The sequence below is a fragment of the Eschrichtius robustus genome, chromosome 2, assembly GCF_028021215.1.
Source record: "Eschrichtius robustus isolate mEscRob2 chromosome 2, mEscRob2.pri, whole genome shotgun sequence".
Taxonomy (NCBI): Eukaryota; Metazoa; Chordata; class Mammalia; order Artiodactyla; family Eschrichtiidae; genus Eschrichtius; species Eschrichtius robustus.
In genome coordinates this window covers 104,965,622-104,980,819 of record NC_090825.1, presented here as the reverse complement: position 1 = coordinate 104,980,819, position 15,198 = coordinate 104,965,622, and the positions used below count along the sequence as shown (strand labels likewise).

General features: G+C 39.9%; 1 protein-coding gene across 1 annotated transcript in view; it reads left to right on the top strand.

Moving 5' to 3' along the window:
• Positions 1–13,295, top strand: part of ALDH7A1 (aldehyde dehydrogenase 7 family member A1) — a 38,388-nt gene extending 25,093 nt beyond the window's left edge. Inside the window, exons 12-18 of the mRNA XM_068535785.1 lie at positions 1,399–1,483; positions 2,626–2,732; positions 5,178–5,294; positions 6,395–6,492; positions 7,097–7,170; positions 10,024–10,099; positions 11,705–13,295. Of these exons, the coding sequence (XP_068391886.1) occupies positions 1,399–1,483; positions 2,626–2,732; positions 5,178–5,294; positions 6,395–6,492; positions 7,097–7,170; positions 10,024–10,099; positions 11,705–11,759 (612 nt within the window). The 3' untranslated portion in view covers positions 11,760–13,295. The remainder of the gene's footprint in view (positions 1–1,398; positions 1,484–2,625; positions 2,733–5,177; positions 5,295–6,394; positions 6,493–7,096; positions 7,171–10,023; positions 10,100–11,704) is intronic.
• The last annotated feature ends 1,903 nt before the right edge of the window (positions 13,296–15,198 follow it).

Genomic DNA, 15,198 nt, shown 5'->3' with positions numbered 1-15,198 from the left:
TTCAGTGTTCGGGGTTTGGGAAGTTTAATCTCCACACTTAGATTTGAGCTGGATTTTAAAATGTTTTTGTATGGGATACAACCTTGATTTTCATGACTCATGCTATTGAAAAACTGGGCGAAACAAGTTTTGATTAGGTAGAAAATTTGGCTACAATTGCCTTTTTAAAAATTATTATTGTTGAGTTTTCCTCCTGTAATTAAAAAAAAAAAACAAATAGTTTACAATTGAATTATGGAGGAATTGGCTTTGGATTTTTCCTCTCACCCACAATGAGTATGAACAAATTCTTTATAAGGTGACATAATCTAAATTAATTAGAATAGATAAAAAAAATAGGAAAATTAAGTCTTTACTTTTGCCATAACTTTTCATATTCACTTTTTCCTGTATTTTACAGTGAATGAATATCAATCTTTCCTTTGTTTTTATATTACTCAGTTGACGTGGTATGAACTGTGGTATGAACTTGCTTGTTTTACAGGGATAGTTCTAACGTTCTCTTACTGCACTTTTTTTTTTTCTATTTATTTGTTTATTTAAATGTTGCTCTGCGGTTTTAACTGGCAGAAACCCAGAGCCTGCACTTTCTAAAGGCATCATCTTATACCAGTTAGTAAAGTACCTTGTCTGCCTACTACGATAGAATAGCTAAGCTACGATGTTTGTAAAGTATTTACAATTTATTGAATTTGTTCACCTTAAACATTTATTACCTTAAGGCTAAGAAGGAAACAGGGGTACTCCAAAAGATTATAATCTTAATTACATGGTAAACTATGAAATGACATAAAAGTCAAGCATTTCTTTATTTGGTCAACCTTTATTTTTCCTTTGTGTCCTGGAGCAAATATACATAGCCATGCTTTATATTTAGTGTCAAATATTGGAGGATACTGTTAGTCATAACCCAAATCAATTTTTGTAGGGACTGTAGTGGTATACAGAAAAATCCATTCCAGTACTATGGACCTCTCTGTGATTTATCGTTGGCCCTCTGTATCCATGGTTCTTCCAAATCTGCAGATCCAACCGATTGGGAACCATGTAGTCCTGTAGAATTTATTCTCGAAAAATATTTTTATACAGGTGGACCCGTGCAGTTCAAACCCATGTTTTTCAAGGGTCAACTGTATAAATCAGTACTGTTAAGAAAAATTGAGGGAATTCCCTGGCGGTCCAGTGGTTAGGACTCTGTGCTTTCACTGCTGAGGGTGCAGGTTCAATCCCTGGTTGGGGAACTGAGACCTACAAGCTGTGCACCACGGCCAAAAAAAAAAAAAGGCTGGGGGAAAAAAATAAAAATTGTGCATTTTGAACAATTTCGTACATTTATTTGTGCTATTTAATAGTCCATTTATATGTACTAATCCCTTGAATGTTTCTTTTTTCATTTAGTTTTTACATGAAAGCATTCATGATGAAGTTGTTAATAGACTTAAAAAGGCCTATGCACAGATCCGTGTTGGGAACCCGTGGGACTGTGAGTACCTGGTTGATTCCAAAGATGTTCCTTTTTGACACATGGTGTTATAAGAGTTTCTGATTTTCTCCTTTTGTTTTTTTCCCTTTCCTGAGAGGCCCGAGGGAATACAAAGCAGTTTATTTTGCATTTGGGGTGACATGTCTGCTCCTAGGTTAGGGTCTGAGTGCTTGACGTGGGCGGGTGGGTGAGCTTGGGAGATGGTATTGAGATGGGATGAGTTTGAGAAGCTTTTCCCTCTTCACTTCCCTCCTCCCAGATACCACCATCCTCTCTCATGCAAGGTTGCAAGAGTCACCTGCCTGACTTTTCTGCTTGCACTTCTGCCTTCCACCATAACCAAAGTAATTTTTAAAAATGTAATTAAATAATTCACTCTCTTGCTAAAAACACTCATTGCTGTTTGACTAAAACTTGGATGGCTTTTGAGACCCTTTTTGCAAGTTCACAGTCTTTCGTGATCTGACCTCGGCCGCGTCCCCGCCCGCCTTCTGGACCCGCTGTGCACCATTTGCCCCGTTGCTCCCTGAGCTCCGGCTTCTCCAACCTTCTTTCAGTGCTCCGGACATTCCAGGCTCTGCCCTGCTGGAATTGCTCTTTGCCCAGCCCTTCCCACCTCCTCGCTGGGGCCTACCTATATCTTCCTTCTTCCTCTGTCCCACGGTCGCCTTTAATGCTCTGGTTTCTGGCAGCCATACAGAGGGAGCATCAGCCTCTTCCCCTTAAATTGTTCACCGACTGCTGGTTCTGTGACGTTCTTAGAGAATGATCACCCTGTAACGAGTAAGCAGAGCCTATATTTTTGCTGCAGTACTCTGATGAATTGATAGCTCTTTCCCTAGATTTGGCCCTCCATGTTTCTGTATGGAAAGCTTATGAGGACCCAGCCATACCTTCTTCTTTGCATATCTTCTGTGGCTGCTTTTGCACTACATTGGCGGAATTGAGTAGTCGTGGCAGAGACCACATGTCATGCAAAGCATTAAATAGTTACCGTCCGGCTCTTTGCAGAGAAAGGTTGCTGACTCCTGCTCTAAACTGAGGGGATATATGAAAGGATTGGTCTGTTCATTGGGGAAGCTGTTTAATTATAAAATGATGCCAGTTAGGGTGAAATGAAGAGCATTCCTTTTTCTTTCCAGCTAATGTTCTCTATGGGCCACTCCACACCAAACAGGCAGTGAGCATGTTTCTTGGAGCAGTGGAGGAAGCAAAGAAAGAAGGTGGCACCGTGGTCTATGGTGGCAAGGTAATGACAACTTGAGATCAGGAGTGACAGGTTCTTTCTTTTCCTTTCGCACAAGCAGGGCTCCGGGTAAATTGATGAAGGGTGCCTCACTGCCACTTTTCTTTTCTCCATCGCTTTTATAACGGGGAAATACATATTTTAAAGAATGACAGTGTAACATGAATGGAATATTTCTGGAAAGACACAACTCAGAGCCAAGGTTGCCTTTGAATTGAGTCCCTGGGAATTTGTACGGAAGGGAGACCTCTTTTTCATGGTACGGAAGACTGTATTTAGTGCAATTTAAAATCCGTATTTAGTAGTGATTATTAAGTCATTTAAGGCAGGGAATCAAAAAAAAAAAAACATACCAAAAGCATTTTTAACACATATTACTATTGTCGACGAAAAATTAGTTGATTTAAGAAAGAAATGGAAATTTTTATTTGAGCCAAATCGAGGATTATAACCCGGGAACAGCACCTCAGAAAGCTCCGAGAACCATTCTGCCTGTTAGAAGTCAAGGCAGTTATATAAGTTTTTTAGACAGAAGGCTATACATTGAATGATGTATCTTTGACAGTTTACACAATCTAGATCTAAGCGTCATCATGGCCCCTTACAAGATAAGGAATGTTATCTTTTAAGGAGTTGTCTTGGTGGTGCTAGGAGAATGTTGCTGTTTATGGTTGAGCAGGTATTTCTGCCGATGGGGAGGTTTGGTTGATGCATGACACAGATACACAGTGCGCAGCTGAGGGGAGAGAGGAGGCCATAGGTCAGAGAAAGTTTTTGATGTTTAAATTTTTCTTGTCTTGCCATAAAATATGAATTTCATTTCACACTATATTTGTTTGATTCTTGAGATGTAGATTCAAGGTGTTTTCTTCATGTATGATAGGAATTTGTCTTCATCCTTGAATAAGCTATACATATAATTTATTATCTACAATTTATTTTCACTTCTTTAAAAATCACTGAAAACTGAGTCTCTTGCAAAGCTCTCTGAGAAGCAGAATCCTTCTCCCTAGTCTCTCAACATTGACATACCCACATCTCATTGGATAGAGATGTGTATGTGTATTTGTACTTTTTGTTACTTACCTTGAGTTTTTTTAAGCATTTAACTTAATCTTTAGGAGTAGCTCTTTTTTCCCCTTTGTGTAATATTTACTTAAGTTACATAATGCAATATGGTATTGTGATAACAAATACAGCTGTCATATACAGGGTTGGGAGTAAATACAGATGACTCTTGGTAAATGTACAGCTCAGAGGGTGAGAGCAGAATTACACAGTCACCCTGGAGAGCTGACCACCAGCCAAGCAGCTTGCTGCAGGCATCAGAATATTTTATAGCAGTTAAGTGGAGATGAACTAGTAATTTGGTTATGTGGAGGTTAGTTAGGAGAGTGTCTATAGTATACCCTTTTAGAGCATTTGATTTCTGTATTAATGTGTTAGTTTGCTAGGGCTGCCATAGCAAAATATCACAGACTGGGTGGCTTAAACAACAAATTTGTCTCACAGTTCTGGAAGCTGAGTCCCAAATCAAGGTGCTGGCCGGGTTGGTTCTTCTGGTGAGGCCTCTGTCCCTGGCTTGCAGACGGCCACCTTCTCTCCATGTCCTCACATGGCCTTTCCTCCCTGCCTGGAGAGAGGAGGTCCCTGGTGTCTCTTCCTCTTCTTATGAGGAATTATTTCTATCTGATTAGGCCCTCACCCACATGACCTCATTTAACTTTACCTCCTTAAAGGTCCTGTCTCCAAATTTAGTCATAATGGGAGTAGGGTGGGTTTAAGGCTTCAACATAAGAATTTGGGGGTGTGGATATGGGCACAATACAGTTTGTAACAGAACAGTTATAGATTACCTCTTTTAAAATTATGTGAAGTTAAAAATAACCACCTGTAACAGCGTTTTTTCACTGTAACTTGGTCATGATGCATGGCACAGCTCTCTATCCTTGACTCCTTTTTTCTATTTTTTTTCTGACCAACTAAGTTAGAACCAATAAGAGGCAGAGAAAAGTTTCATTCATGATGGGAAGTCATTTTGGAGAAATAATTCACTTATAAATGGTGTTTATTTTTTTTTTTTCTCAAAATTATAAACAAAGATGGTATCCTCTGACTCTAAGAACCAGAAAACAAAATGCTCTTGTTTTTTTTAATAAATTTTATTTATTTATTTATTTATTTATGGCTGCGTTGGGTCCTCTTTGCTGCACGTGGGCCCCCTCCAGTTGCGGCGAGCGGAAGCCACTCTTCATTGTGGTACGCGGGCTTCTCATTGCGGTGGCTTCTCTTGTTGTGGAGCACGGGCCCAGTTGCTCCGCGGCATGTGGGATCCTCCCAGACCAGGGCTCGAACCCGTGTCCCCTGCACCGGCAGGCAGACTCCTAACCACTGCACCACCAGGGAAGTCCAAAATGCTCTTGTTTTTATTTCCTTTCTCTACTGCAGGTTATGGATCGCCCTGGAAATTATGTAGAACCGACAATTGTTACAGGCCTTGACCACAACGCAACCATTGTACACACAGAGACTTTTGCCCCGATTCTTTATGTGTTTAAATTCAAGGTAAAAAAATGGATTCCTTTTCTCTTTTCTCTAGTTCAACGTTGAAACAAATGAGAAGACTAGGAGAAAATAAAGGCATATTAAATTTCACTCAGCCTTTAGGGAGGTTTTAGAAAGTCACTCCGATTAGTAAAGATTTGAAGGTTAAGGACAAACTATGATGAGATGAACACTTTAAACAGTAGAGCATAAGCTAGCTGCCAGGGGAATTAAGACAAGTAGAGGGCCAACATTGAAATTTATGGGGAACGTGGCCCTCATCACCTGTATCAGCTGTGTTGATACAGTTGAGCTGTGTGGACTATGAAGTCAGCTTCTGCACAAAAGGGACCAGGTAGTTTGATAGTCTGAGTAGTCTGAGTGCTAAGTATCAGTGGACAAAATGAGAAGATACAAGGGCAATTTGTAGACATACAATTACAACTTGTATCAGAGGACAGGCTGCAGAGGTTTTAACAGATAAAGGTAACTAGAGGGTCTCCTTCCCAGCACGTGACAGGCCCTACCATGCCAGCAGATGTCTAGTGATTGAATCAAGGCTTGGCTATGCCATGATTAACAGTTAAAGGATAATGAGACTTATAGCTTGTTGCAGTTATATGATTGCATTAATTAAAATCTTGCTTTAAGTTGTCTATTATTGTTTCACATAATGTGACTACAGAGTATAATTTCATGTTTTGTCTTGTGTCTGTGTGTTTGACTGTGAGTTCCTGAGCAAATCATTTAGCCTCTCTTGCCTAATTTGTACAATAGGGATAATACAGAGCCTGTGTCATTGGGTGAGGATTAAATGTATAAATGCATGCTCAATGCCTAGGTCAGTGTGTTGCACATAGTAAGAGCTCAGTAAATAACAGCTCTTATACATAGTGGCTTGAATGGAAGAATGTACTCATGTTTTTCTCAAAGTTGAGGTAAGGGGAAAATCCCACAAAGCACGGTACGAGATAAACAGAATTGGGAAGATGTTGACTCCTTAGTTTCCTTTTGTGCACTAAAATTATACTGGTAAATTTCACGAAAATGAGTTTACCATTAGTTAATTTGGACCTGAACAGTGTGTATGATCTAACAGCTTTCAATGTCTGTCCTTTTAGAATGAAGACGAGGTCTTTGCATGGAATAATGAAGTAAAACAGGGACTTTCAAGTAGCATCTTTACCAAGGATTTGGGCAGAATCTTTCGCTGGCTTGGGTATAGCTTTGTCTATTTTGAAAACTTACGTTAAGTCTGAGTTGTGTGGTGAATGGGCTATAAAAAAAGAAAAGGAAACCATCACAGGTGAAAATATTTTTTTTAATAAATTTATTTATATTTTTAAATTTTGGCTGCATTGGGTCTTCGTTGCTGCGTGCGGGCTTTCTCTAGTTGCAGCGCACGGGGGCTACACTTCATAGCAGTTGTGGTGCACGGGCTTTTCATTGCGGTGGCTTCTAGTGTTGCGGAGCGTGGGCTCAGTAGTTGTGGCTCGCGGGCTCTAGAGCACAGGCTCAGTAGTTGTGGCTCACGGGCTTAGTTGCTCCGTGGCATGTGGGATCTTCCTGGACCAGGGATCAAACCCGTGTCCCCTGCATTGGCAGGCGGATTCTTAACCACTGCGCCACCAGGGAAGTCCCCTATTTTTTTTTTTCTTTTTTTTTTTTTTTTTTTTTTTTGTTTAGCATTGAGAGTCTTAGAGGTTTGTTTGGATTATTTATTCATTTCTGTACATTTGTTTTGTGTGTGTTTTTCCTTTTTCTTTCTTTTTGTTTTTTACTTTAACATATTGCTTTCATTTTGCCTCCCTTTTTACACACAGCCCAAAAGGATCAGACTGTGGCATTGTAAACGTCAACATTCCAACGAGTGGGGCTGAGATTGGAGGTGCATTTGGTACGTAGAGAATCCTTTCTCCTTTTTCATGTTGGGCAGTTTATTAGTCTGCCGGGGCTGCCATAACAGAATACCAGACTGGGTGGGCTCAAACAATAGAAATGTGTTTTCTCACATTCCTGGAGGCTGGAAGTCCAAGATCAAGGTGTTGGCAGGTTTGGTTTTTCCTGAGGCCTCTCTTCTGACGTGTAGATGGCCGCCTTCCTCCTGTGTCCTCCCATGGCCTGTTCTCTGTGCACGTGCATCCCTGGTGTCTCTTTATCTTCTTATAAGGACATTAGTCCTATTGGCTTAAAACCCCACCTTTATGACTTCATTTAACCTTCATTACCTCCTTAAGGGCCCTGTTGCCAAATACAGCCAGCCACGTTCTAAGGAATTGGAGGTTAGGGCTTCAACCTATGAAATTGGGGCAGGGGGAACACAATTTAGTCCACAACAGGCGGCAAAGAAAAAGCACTAGTATTTTAGAAAAGTTTGACCAAGACACTGAAATAATAATCTTACCTGGTCTGACATGCTCGAGAGAGTTATGCTCTGTATTCAGAGTTGTTGTCCAAGGCCCTGCATTTTATTCTCAGATGCAGCATCATGTTAGAACAGGGGCCCTTCACCTGAATTATGTGAACCCCTGAAATGGCATCTGTTTTCTTGGGAGACGCTTGAAGACCCCAAAAAGATTAAGAACCTCTGCTTTAAAGCCAGAAAATTTCACATGAAAAATTCTGTTTTTTACTTGCAAAGTGGGCATAGTAAATATTACACATTGTCTTTTATCTTAGATAAAATATTGAGTTGTTTCTTTTCATTGGGCCCAGCTCCTCTTTTCTCTTAATGACCCTGGGGCTCTTGATGCTTAAACTTGGTACTCATAGTAAAAGTTTTTGTTTTTTTTTTTAAAAAAGGCCTTCCCAACAATCATATATTAACTTACTAAAAATTATCCAAAATATAGTAAAAACAGATTGCATTATTTATATATATGTACACACACAGAAGTAAAACAAACATACATTACAACCTGTAAAAATTTAAATAATTAGAAGCCTTCTTTTATACATTTTAAAGCAGTGGGCAATTACTGTTCAGCGTACAGACATTGATAGACGTTCCTGATTTCAGTTTAGCCTTTTATCTCTGCGCTCCACTATTAAGTGAGCGTCTGTTCCTTCTGTAGGCCTTCAATCCCTGTTTCCAGCGCATGCCTTCTCTCTCCAATTGACTCTTTTATTTCAGCCTTTACGGTTAATTTCTAAAGTTTTTAAAAAGTCTCATAAAGCAAAAAGCAGTTCTGCCCCATACTTTGGTCTTCCTCCTGCTTTCCCAGAGGCAGCTACTTTGAGATTCTTACTGAAGGAAAAAGAAAATTGACCTTTGAATTTACTTCAGTTTTTCTAAGTAATGTGCTTTAATTGCTCTTTCACAACTTCAGACATTATGTACTGACCCTTTGTTATCATAGATTAACTTTCTTAAACCCTCCCTCTCTTTTCCTGTGAGACATTATTGCACAGGGTGAGGTCTAGAGGAAACCAGATACTAAGTATCTGGCTCCTAAGTCTTCTACCAGTGTAGTAGTCACAGAAGATGTGCTTAATTCTTCCTGCACTGGATTGTGACAACATACGTGAAACATTGTCTACCAGCAAAGCATAGAGACTCAGTACCCAAGGCTTTTATTGGGGGTCGGTCACACAGGCAACCTCTGCCTAAGCACCCAAATTCCAGACTCCCTGAAGGAAAGCAGGTATTTAACATAAACCACATTGTTTGCTCAATGAGACAGTGTAGGGAACTGTTTAGCCTACAAGTTTCCAGATGCCAGCAACATTGTAAGCAGACCTGCTATGTCTTTTCTGCACAGATTGTAAGTTTTTCTCAGCCTTTGGAAGCTATAACTTACTTGTCTTCTGGTTTCCATTACTGTGGTTGAAAAGCCCAATCCACTTTGATTTCTGATCTTTTTTTCTCCCATTTCAAAAAATTTGGGGTCTGTTATTTATGTCTGATGTTCTGAAATTCTTCAGTAATATGCCTCAATGGAGTAAACATTTTTGTTGGACAGTCAATGGGCCAGTAATTGGCCTTAGCATTGGGACTCACAGTTTTTAGTTCTGGGAAGTTTTTGATAGTTTTATTTTGTTTTGATAGTGTTTCTTTGACATTTTTTTCCCTTTGATTTTTCTGTATTTTAATTTCTAGAACTCCTGTTATTTGAATGTTATCTCTTGAAGAATTATCTAATTGTGTTATTTTTTCCCCTCTTATTTTCCATCTCGTTAGTCTTTTTGGGAGATTTCCTCAAACTTTTCTTCTAACCCTTCTGTTGTTTTTTTCTCCTCTGCTCTTACTAAAAATGATACTAAGTGTGCTTTGATGGCACACTTTTAAACAGTACCTTTTTCTTGCTTTATGGAATCATTATCTTTTTGTAACCTTTAGAAATATTAATATGACATTTAAAAATTTTTATTATAAAATCAGTTTATGTATACTGTGGAAAATTATATACAGATAAGCATAAATGGGAAAATAAAATTACATTTCCACTGTTCAGAGGTTTCCACTCTTAACACCTTGGTCTAATGGTAAGGTTTTTTTTAAGGTGCTTCCTGACGTTTCTGTTTTTTTGGTTAATTCCTTTTACTTTATTTTCCAACTTAGTTCCCTTTTTCCCGTTTGGTTTGGTCTCTGTCTTTTATTTATTTGTTTGCAGAGGGGATACTCTGGCTACCTGTAAGGTAGCTGGTCAGGTAGCTCTGGTCTCCTGGTGTCTTCATTTCTGTGATCCTGAGTAGGAGCCCACACAGAGGCACTGCACGAGATTCATGAGCTGCTTGTGTATTTCTCTAGGAGGAGAGAAGCACACTGGCGGTGGCAGGGAGTCTGGTAGTGATGCCTGGAAACAGTACATGAGAAGATCTACTTGGTAAGAAAAGGCTTTGGGAAAATGGTTTGGCTTTACAGCCTCTGGAATGTGCTTCTACAGTCTCCTATTGTCTGCTCTGTGTTCGTGCAGTTTCTCTTGATTTTATGTTTCTAACAATCCACAGCTCTCCCCTGCCAGAGTATCTATTTGGTGCTATTATTTTCCTACCCATCTGTCCAGCTTCAGCTAGTGCCCAGCGCCTGACTGTGAAACCATCTCGGTAGTGGTTTCTGTCTAGAGACAGCACAGGAGCAGGACACTTGGGGTCAACCAGCAGGAGAAAGTGGAAGAGGCTGTCCTTTCAGTTTTTTTCCTTGGGTACAGTTACCACCCCTGCAGACTGCCAGGGCAGTAGGACATGGAGGTGGGCAGGCGGGCTGCGGGCCTGGCTAGCGAGCTGGGGGATACAGCTCTGGGAATAGTGAGCACAAGCTTTGAAAGTGGATTAGCACGTTCACCCAGCACAAGGGTAGCTGGCAAGGGAACCTGTTGTTGCTGGGACGTTCTGTCTAGGAGCTGCTTGTTATTTGTTTTCTGCTTTCCCTCCCTCTTTGGTAGAAATCAGTTTATCCAAGAGCAGTAAAATGGTGTGTGGGGTCAGGCCCATGTCGTGTTAGGTTGTAGAAAGAGCACAGGGTGAGGAACCTAGGACACCGTCTGTCTCGTTTACTGCTTCTCACTGGCTCTGGAACCTCTCGGGGAGAGGGGTTTCCTACACCTTCGCTCATTGTCTCCTCAGCAACTTCATGTCTGTTAGGAATTTTTTTTTCCCTCCAGCTTTATTGAGGTATAATTGACAAATAAAATTGTAATACATTTAAAGTGTGCAACATGATGATTTGACATACACATACATTGTGAAAAGATTCCCGCAATCAAATTAGCACATCCTTTACCTCACAACCGTGTGTGTGTGTGTGTGTGTGTGAGTGAGTGAGAGAGAGAGAGTGAAAGAGAGCGAGCTTAAGATCTACTCTTAGCAAATTTCAAGTATATATCAGGAGTTTCTGAGGTGCTTTGGCTATGGCTTGTTTACTCTCAGACACATGCATGCTCTTTGCCTGATTCCCATTTGTTGAAGTCAGTTATGTTCCTTTTACTTTGCTTGTGTACTTGAGATCTAGGGGACCAAGCATGTAGCTGCAGCCTTTTTGGAACCCGTCTGATGGAGACACTTCCTCTCAGGAGAAAAGCCAGATGACTGACTAAGAGGGAATCTTTTATTTTCCAAATTATTATAGTTTTATTTTATTTCTATCAAAATGGGAATATCTGTATTTTTCTTCCTAATTCAGTACAAGTTATTGAGAGACATAAAGAAGATGAATTTATAATCCCCATATTCTTGTGCCCTGAAAACCATGACTAACACATATGCTGTGTGTCTTTCCAGAATTTTGTGTTTCTCATTTTTTTTCTTTTATAAAACTGGATCTATACTAACGTTTTTTTGTATCCTAATTTTTTTCTTCATTAACTTCTAACTTGAATATTTGACCTTGCTAATATATGCAGATCCGACACATTTTTTTAATGGCATAAAATTTCCTCTATTACGTGTATACTATCCTTCATTTAATTTTGTTCATTTTTCCCCCTCCTTAGTACCATCAACTACAGTAAGGACCTGCCTCTGGCCCAAGGAATCAAGTTTCAGTAAAGTTGCTTTCAATTGACATTTCAAGTGTTTCAGGCATTGTTGCATCTCTTTCTTCTGAAGAAGACGAAGAAAATTACTATTTGCCTTGAATAAATGGATCATTTTGAATTTGACAGTGGTTAATCCCTTATGCTTCTGAAGCCTAAATCAAGAGACTTTTTTAAAAATTAAAAATTTTCATGACATAGCCTTAAGTAATAAAAGATAGATTAGATGGATTTTTATGTTACTAGTAGTTACTGATTTTTTTAAACTTTAGCATTATTTTTATAATTTAGAAAAAAATAGTGCATGCCATGGTAGGAATTTGAAAAATACAGAACATAATAGGGAAGAAAATAGAAGTCTTGTCAGGAGGTGCAGGAACGGCTCCTGAGCAAGTAAAGAAATCGGTAGCAAGTATTGATTCACGTCACCCTCCTCAGCAGGTGTTGGAAAGGGTGTGATTGAAGGGAGTGTCCCTTGTTTATGGAGGACCATGGCACAGTATCCCTGTGGAACGACTTGCTGTTTAAGATGTCTGAGGGCATTCCTCATTATCACAGCTTCTCTCGCTCAGGATGGCTTGTGTCACCACAGAAGAAATCTGGGGGGCGGATGGAGATTTTGCTCCTGCCCTACCTAGAACCTGCACCTGCGGACGACTGTGTGGAATTCTATGCAGAGCACGTCTGGATTTCTTATGCAACCTCAGACCATCTTCCTTAGCTGTTAGGCTTCTTTAGTTGCCCTTAGGTTTGTTCTCAGAATAACCAAGTGTGTAGCAGCATGTGTTCGCGGTGAACTCTGCATAGTGCACTTTTTCTTTCCTGGGAGTCCACGTCCTTCTCTTGAGAAGCTGCCCGGGAGCTGCTGGAGTGGCTCAGCCCAGGGCCCTGCCGCACTCACGCCGGCCCCTGCAGCTCTGTCTTCCTGGCAGCCTTCACTCCCCTGGAGGGCAGCAGCCGCCACCCCGTCGACTCCTGCCAGGCTGGACTGGGACAGAAGCCTTGCAAGAAGATGACACCTGTAGATGACCTGATGTGTCAGGATGTAGGGAGAGATTCAGACAACTGGCAAAGAACTTGGGGTTGAGTTATGACAGAGAAGCAAGCAAATGAAAAAACCAAGCAATGATAAATTTATCAGGGAAGGAAAGGTATATAACATGTTCCATGGCCCAGCTGTGACTAGTGTTCACCCAGGTATGCTGTTGTCAACCTTGAATATTAAGCCAAACATGGACGATAGGCCTTCTGAGAGCATGTTGGCAGGAAGAGTTCAGGGTTTGAAGGTAGGTCAGAGAGGCAGGCAGTTTATGTTCTGTAGTGGAAAATCAATAATGCCTAAAATTACAAAAGCAAGAAATAGGAACATAGGCTTATAAAAGATAGGGAGCTAAATTCTGAAAATATCATTGCTTCAGGAGAGGACAAATGGGTGGTGGGGCATGGAGACAGGAGGGATTATTTTCCATAACAAGTCTTGTAGAGCTATTTGACTCTTTAAATCAAGAGAATGTATAACTTTGATTAAAAATTCAAACCAACAAAAAAATGATGTCGGAGAATCAGGTGCTTGAATCGTACGTTTCCTAACCCCCTTTCCACCCCACCTCTCCCCAGCACACACAAACTGCACACTTGTGAGCTTCCCGTTATTCAACTAGTGACTCTTTAAATATCTCATGAAAGGATGGTGCTGAAAGCCAAGTTTCCTTCCATGTGTTGAAGTACAAAATAGGTAAAAAGTATATATGTATCAATACAAGGTTAATACAAGCAGTTGCTTAAGAAAATTACGCAGTTTGGGCATTTGTTTAAAAAAACCTTGCTATGGTTTTTCTTTGTGAGTCACGATGTTAGGTATTGTAGCCCTGTTTTTAGTGTCTATAATACTGTCTGAAGAAAGTAAAGCACCGTTTAAAACGTTTTGAGAAACCATGTAGTAATTGGCTATTTTCATTTTGTGAAATTGAGATTAATTTCGATTGAAATATTTTTTTATATCCTGTTTTTTCCAAGCATATTATTTTTTAACAAGTATTTCGAAACACGAGCTGTGTTGGTGTTTTTTCAATTTTTACATTTATAATTTCTCTCCAGTCAGGTATGTATTCTCTCCAATAAGGAGGCTCTCCATCCTCCTGTGTATTTGCTAAAGCCATTCCATGGTGGCCGACATGGAATAATAATCTCTAGTACACTGGTGAGAAGGAGACCGGCAGCTCTAATCTTAGGTATAGAAGTCAAGTTAAACTGATTCTGAAAGCTTTCTTTGAAACTAATTCACAAGTTTTCTACACATGTTTCTAGCAACAAGGACATTTTTGGTCATGTTTATTAAAAAGTTTTGCCTCTACATGTCCCTCTTTGTTTTTTACTGACTTAATGAAAGTTACTTATTAGTATTTTTAACCACAGAAGTTAAAATTTACATTTGTGTGTGTTATTCCTGGCCATGTGATTTAAGGTGCTGGGAGTCCTGTACTGCTGGTTACTGGTTACACTGAGCCCCTTGTGACTGTCTGCCCCTCCCTGCCTGCATCCGGTGTTACAGCCATACTGCCAGAGTTCCCAGCTCCCACAGTGGACCTCAGTGGCTGTGATTAGCGTTTCCACTGTACAGGATGGTAATAACGCCCATCCCAAACAACTGTAAAGATTAAAGGAAAAAATTACAAAAGTAACATAGTGCCTGGCAATGGTAAGAGCTCAATAAATGTTGCTATTGTTATTGGGGTATTTTGCACTTTTAAATATTGTCTGTTTTCCTAAGTGAAATTTAGAAGCATTTTTCAGGTTTCTGAAAAGCGAAGTTCTTTGAGATTTTTATCGGGATCACAGATTTATAAATAGGAAAGAACCAATTTACCATACTCATGTTTTTTTAAATCTAGGTATATGGTATGTACGTTGAATTCAAATACTTAAGATTCTTAGCAAAATTATTTTAAGTTTATTCCTATATAGTTTATAATTTTAGTCATTGTCAATTGGATTTCTCTCATGTGTAAATTATCGCAGAGGCCATTTATTTTCCAAGGTAGATTAGGTATGAAAATAGGAACACAGATCCAATAATTCCTCAATGTTTGCTATTTGCTGGTTCAAGGCTTTTTCACTGGCAATTCCAGGGTTCTAGAAATCTGGCCAGGAATCAGATACTATCAAATTGTCTTCATGGTGTTGACCCGTAGGTGGTGCTGTTGGTTAGAGCAAGCGCCTCAGTTGGGCAGGGCCGAGAGTTGTGTGGACTCTGCTCTCCAGGAAGTCACCGTGGAAAAGGTTTTGTGTTCAGCAGGCAGATGTGCTAAGCTCAGTGCCCCAGTCTTCTTTTTTTAAACTGAGTCTCTTTTTTTTTTTTAATTAATTTATTTTATTTATTTATTTTATTTTTGGCTGTGTTGGGTCTTCGTTGCTGTGTGCGGGCTTTCTCTAGTTGCGGCGAGCAGGGACTA